Source organism: Octopus bimaculoides, chromosome 4 (assembly GCF_001194135.2).
Source record: "Octopus bimaculoides isolate UCB-OBI-ISO-001 chromosome 4, ASM119413v2, whole genome shotgun sequence".
NCBI classification, from domain to species: domain Eukaryota; kingdom Metazoa; phylum Mollusca; class Cephalopoda; order Octopoda; family Octopodidae; genus Octopus; species Octopus bimaculoides.
Window position 1 is genome coordinate 43,543,472 of NC_068984.1, and position 6,424 is coordinate 43,549,895.

Consider the following 6,424-nt stretch of genomic DNA (forward strand, 5'->3'; position numbering starts at 1 on the left):
AATTTCTCTTTCATAAGCAACATATTTTAATAATTAATAATGTTTTGTAAAATTTAAGATTGCTATGTCTATCATTTCGTGTTTTTAGTCTTGAGTAATTCTTTTTTGTGGGGTAGTTAATTAATCAAAGAAATCAAATAAAATGTCCATAATTATAAAAACAATTTTTAAACTTTTTTTTCTTAAATCAATTTTCCAAAATTACACATTAAATTTTCAACATGCTCTGATGTGAAAAAAAAAAAAAAAATTTTTAATAAATTAGTTTATAATTTCAATGTCTAGATCAGAAAATGCCGTAGGTTTAGTAAATTAAATAATAGAGTAAGTTTGACAAAATAAATACCGGTTTCTTAAATAGCATTTATAATAATAATGCAATTGAAAACATCACAAAGCTATTACCATAACCTCAAGAAAATTGTAAAGTAATGACATGCATCATGAATATAATGTCCCCTTGTTTACAAAAGAATCAGGAAAAATATCAAAAAAATATTTTAATTTCTCTAAAAAACTGTTGTATTTGGGAAGCAAATTGCATGAAATCATACAAGAAATTATGATATTTGTTCATCTTTTGGACCAGAAATCATTTTGAAATAATATATAGAGAATATATGAAGACTAAAAGATGTCCAACGAAATTTCCATGATTCCATTTATTAAGTAATATCAGTCTTTTTTTTTACTATGTTATTGTTTTTTTTTTTTTACTATGTTCTGTTTTCTATACTAAAATGTATGGAGGATCTTTTTCGCATTCTTGGAAATCTGAATTTTGAAAATTGTTGTATCAGTACATTTCTCCACTCAGATACCCTCTTTCTTACTAATAACCACTGAACTGTGGGTCAGTGAGAGATGAAAGGGCCTTCACAGTGTATTCAGGTGTGTGGAGGGAGCTGAACACAGTGGTGCAATATATGTGGCACCAGCACCAATAGGTAACTTTCAAGACGGAGACCCTTTCAGCTATGTATGTGTATGCATGTATATATATTCATAAATGTCTATGTATATATTGAAAGAGTAATTATAACTTGCACATCCAATGTGACTTTTCAGTTCCCTCAAAGCCAGTTATATAAGTGTGTGTGTGTGTGTGTGTGTGTGTGTGTGTGTGTGCATGCGTGTGCGTGCATGCATGCATGTGTGTGTGTGTGTGTGTTCATGTGTGCATGTATGTATACATGTTATATTTGTGTGTGTACAAATATTGTACATAACTATCATAAAACATTGACATATGTGTTAATATATATATATAAAGTATATAATTGATTATACATTTATGTATATCAAAAACACACACACATAAATATATGCGTAGTGAAATGAAGATGGCAACTAAATCTCATTGATTTATTTTGAAGAAAATAATATGATGATGAAAAATAAAAATTCAGAGACATCCCAACAAACCAAGCAACAGCTGTTGGTTATTTTTGAACACTTCAAGTAATTAAGTGTAAACATCTAGAAAGATCCAAGAACACCAAGTAAAAATGTATATAGAAAGTTCATGCAATAACCAGAATAAAAGAAGCCAGTAAACCAGTACATATTCAGTGAAGCAGTTTTAAAAGTGTAGAAATAGTAGGGAAAAACTATGTCAGGCTAATAATGTTGAATACACAGAGAGATGGTTGTGTTAGTAGCAATAACATTAGCTGTAGTTGAAATTGTTGAAGTGGGTTGAAAGATGAGAGCTGAGAGCTGTGTAGAGTTGAGTTACAGAGATAGATAAAGATTAATAGTTTGGAAAAATAAAAGAAATTAATTGTACTATTTGAGGGTGAGAAAACTATTTATGCAATCCTTTTGTTTAACTTCTGTTAATAATAGCTGCCTAATAAGTAATCATTAAAGACAAATTAATTAATTGATTAAATCGATTCAGGTGTAGTGTTGATACTTGTGATTGAAAAGCAAAGCTAATCTAGTTGAATTTGAACTTGAAACTTAAATAGCTATATATATGGTATTTAGTATTAACTTCACCATCCAATGGCATCTGTTGATAATGAGTGAATATAAATTTAATGTTTATTTTGACACAATGATGTTAATTATCTCATATTTCTAAGTGTATGCAGAAATAGATAAAAATCTTAATGGGTTTCAACAGAATGTGATATTGATCCCCAAATCAAAGATCTATCAGTTAATCTTGTGTCACAATAAATATCTTATATAATAGATATCCCTATGCAGAAAAGAGTAAAATGTCTATTGTGTGTTTATTGTGTGTTTTGTTTTGGCATGGTTTGCCCCTACACAGTGTTTTAGAAAAATATCATATACCTGTACTATGGATATTTGACCTAGTTTTCTGAATAGAATTTATCATCATTATCATCATCGTCATTATCATAATTTTACATCTGCTTTCTTACTAGTGTGGGTTGAATGAGCCATCACAGTTCTCACTTGAAGTTACTGTCCTCCATATCAAGTTTGAAGGCCACATCTCTCTTATACTTGTTATTTTTGACATGTTACTACAGCTGGATGCTCATCCTGTGGCCAACCACATAACAAAATGCACTGAGTAAAATTTACCATGGCAACAGCACAAGATAGATTACCATCTCCTTGACGAAACAAGACTAAGAGATCCTCTTAACACTATGTTGTCTCTGTTAATATATCTGCCAGCTACATTACAGAGTGTGTAGGGTGCATGTTAAAGTATCTGCATTTAGTGAGGTTGCTTTTACTTTACAAGACAAGAACATTATCTCCAACAACTTCACTACAACACATCAATAATTTAAAGCTGCAGAATAATTCCTTTCCATAAGATACTTGTATGAGAGTTGTTTCATATCTTAAATTAGCTCTATTTATTATGTTGTTATGCCAAAGACATGTGGCTTAGTGGTTAAGAGTTTTGGGCCCATGATTGTAAGGTCATGAGTTTGATACCCTGTTGCACAGTGTGTACTTGAGCAAGATACTTAATTTCGCATTTCTCCAGTCCAGTCAGCTAGTAAAAATGAGTAGTACTTGTATTTCAAAGTGCCAGTCATGTCAAATTCTATGTCATGCTGAATCTCCTTGAGAACTATGTTAAGGGAATGCATGTTTGTGGAGTGCTCAGCCAGTTGCATGTTAATTTCATGATCAGGCTGTTCTGTTGATTGGATCAACTGGATACTTGTCATAATTGACAGAATACTCGTTATTGCTATTTAGTTCTAGGTCAGCCCTGAGTAAGTAGATGATGATCAAAGACATTCTCATCAAATCTTTCATGTCATTTATTGAAATATGTTATATCTATTCAAAATGCCTGTTTGTTTTCATTTTGTTTTTTTTTAAGACAGCATGGTGTGCTTTCTGAAAACTTGAGTGAACATGAACAGGCTTCCTTATTAAATTGTGCTTAATTAAAGCATACAAGACTAAAAATTAGATGAAAACATCTGGTTGCACAACAGCTCACATTCTTCCTATTTTAACTCTTAATTTTATGTCTGGCACAGTTTCACACAGCACTATTTTGGTGCAGGATTACAGGACTGCCAGTCCTGGAATCTTGCAACATACTTCATTGCAAGTATCACACTAACATTGTTTTCACTCAGTTTGAAGGATGTAACTCTCTAATATAAAAGAAAAAAAACTTTGATTCTTTCTTTTATCATTTACTCCTGTTCTATTGTACTTTCTAAAAAAATTAAAGAGATTTAGACATATTGGGAATACACCTACAAGAGCTGTATCGATTTATGCAATATTTTATTAAGGAATGTTTAAATCATTTCTTCTATTGGCCTCTTGATTCTTTAGCTTCAAGCAGACATTGATTTAAACCAGAATGACATAGAATAGAAAATAAATGTCGAAGTTGCGAGCCAATAGTTTATTTAGCTTACTTTATCTGGTTGTTCATAGCTTGAAGGAAATATATTGCTAAGTTTGTCTAACACGGACATTGCAAAGAGAAGTAGAGAATTGTAAATTCACATGAGATATTCACATAAGAAATTCACTACAGAAGAAACAATTAAAATGCCTAGCAGAAACAGCTATTATAGTAGGGGCATAAAGATTTGTACAAAACTGAAGCTGAGAGTCTGTCCCATGACTCAAGTTTCATGCCACTGCAATCTTCGAGTGAAACTCACACTTACACAGACAGACAGACGGACACACACACATACACACACTGAGGAAGACACACAAGGACATTTAATATGAGAGTGTGTGGTGGTGTTAAATACATTAATTAATGTGTAAAGAAGAGCAGCAACGCAGATATGAAAATGGGTGTGAATGGATATCTCCATGTTGGTGAAATAGTTTTGTTTGCTAATAGCAGAAATTTCTTATGGCAGAAGAAGATCTGAAGCTACTGAGCCATACAGGTGAGATGAAATGAGATTATGAAGAATGGTAATCTACTATACTGCAAACCTAAGCAAATCATGCTGGTAAAAAAATAATAGTGAGGAGGAGGAGTGGTGGTCATATTGATGATCATGGAGGTCCAATAGTTATCTATAAGATGACTGAACAAAAAAAATGTTAAAATACATCTTGTCCTCAAGAGCTTACTATAAATTAAATTGCATTATTATAACAATAAGTGCAGGCAGCTGCTCACCACACATGCAATCTGTGGGATTTAAATTTACTGATAATGTTTGATATACCACACTCAATTTTTTTCTGCTGTCTGCCTTTCTCTCTCTTTCTCTCTCAACCATGTGATTTGGGTTTAGTCCCACTGTGTAATATTTTGGACAAGTGTCCTATACTATAGCCCTGGGCCAATCGAATTCTTGCAAGTGGATTTGTTAGAGAGATATTGAAAGAAGCCTGTCTCTTACACACACACACACATACACACACACATCTATATGCATATATATATATATATGTGTATGTACGTGTGTGTGTGTGTGGGTGTTTCCTGGTCTTTGCATTGCATGACAGTAATAAATGACCTTCACTATCACAGAAGCAGTATCCTTTATTTCCAATCTTCCATGAAAACATGTCACGAGGAAATATTACCTAATTTGGAAACAGTTGAAGGTTGACAACAGGATGAGCATCCAGCCAAATAAAATCTGTCTCAACAAATTCTGTTTGAATCCATGCAAGAATGGAAAAGAATATGTTAAGATGATGATGAGGTTCTTCTCGTGATGCTATGAGTAAAAGAGATGTAACAAATTTGAACATTTTGATATTGCTGAATCAATTAATTTTGCAAGATTACTTCCTTTACTGCTAGCCCATTAATCATGAAGTGGATGCTGTGCTTATAGTCAACCATACAGACTGAATCAAGCAAAGTTATCTAGTACTTCATCACAGGAATAAATTGTGATCTCAATATTATGTGATCAGGAATCTAGCATAAAAGCTCTCATATTTTCATAGTCAGCATAGTAAGTTATATATTATCACTATTCAATTAAACAATATAATAAAAAAGATATACAAAAAATTTAACCACTGCACATTATTTAGAATAGAAGTAATAAGTAAATTTGAAAGTTCCTCATGGAAGATACCACTACAAACCTAAAATAGAAATTAGTATGAAGTAAAAAAAAATGGAAAAGAAAAATTTTTTTTTACTCCTTGAGTTAAGAAATTTTAGTGAGATAAGAGTGACTCCTAAATCAGTTCACTTTCCATAAACCAGAGGTAAAGAAATTTAAAAGAATATATATATATATATATATATATATATACACATAATTATGTGAATACTTAACCTAGTAAATATCCATAGGTATTTAAGCCTGTTGTAATAAAAGAGAAAAAATGTCAAAATCATTGGAAGAGCATAAAATAAATTTGTTTAGTAAAATATATTATTTTGTTTTCATTTTCTGGAGAGAGAGGGAGAGGTAGAAAGAGAGAGGTAGAGGAAGAGAAAATATTTAGATAAACAGAGATGAGAAGAGAAATAAAGAATATCTGCTGATAAATAAATCTTGACTAAGAATGACATAGACAAATAGATAGGTAACTAGATACATGGAAAGACTGGTAGATAGATAGATAGATAGATAGATAGATAGATAGATAGATAGATAGATAGATAGATAGATAGATAGATAGAAGAAGATAGATAGAGAGAGAGACTGTTGGATATGCATCTAGGAGTATGTGTGAGGAAACACTCTTCATTGAATAAAAGATTGACAAAAGTTGCTGACAAAAAAAAAAAATAAGGAAATGATAAAGAAAAACTTTAAATTGTGCGGTTTCCAATATTTACTATATCAAGTGTTTCCAGACAATATTTCAGAGATGAAGTTTAATTTGGGCAGTAAATACTAAATAACTATAAACAATTCTTTCAATTTTGTTTCTAAGCTATATTTCAATTGATATATGTTATGTTCAGGTATTAATTTTTACATGCATATATAAAAAAAATCACACACAGTTC

The 6,424-nt window shown here is 31.4% G+C and overlaps 1 protein-coding gene across 11 annotated transcripts in view; it reads right to left on the bottom strand.

Moving 5' to 3' along the window:
• The window catches only part of LOC106873997 (potassium voltage-gated channel protein Shaw), a 524,001-nt gene that overhangs the window by 59,014 nt on the left and 458,563 nt on the right, over positions 1–6,424 (bottom strand). For 7 of the 11 annotated variants that reach the window (XM_014921547.2, XM_014921542.2, XM_052967033.1 and 4 more), the window contains one exon: positions 5,742–5,768. The exons of the other annotated variants lie outside the window; for them this stretch is intronic. In XM_014921547.2, coding sequence (XP_014777033.1) covers positions 5,742–5,768 — 27 coding nt within the window. The remainder of the gene's footprint in view (positions 1–5,741; positions 5,769–6,424) is intronic. 11 annotated transcript variants of the gene reach the window in all.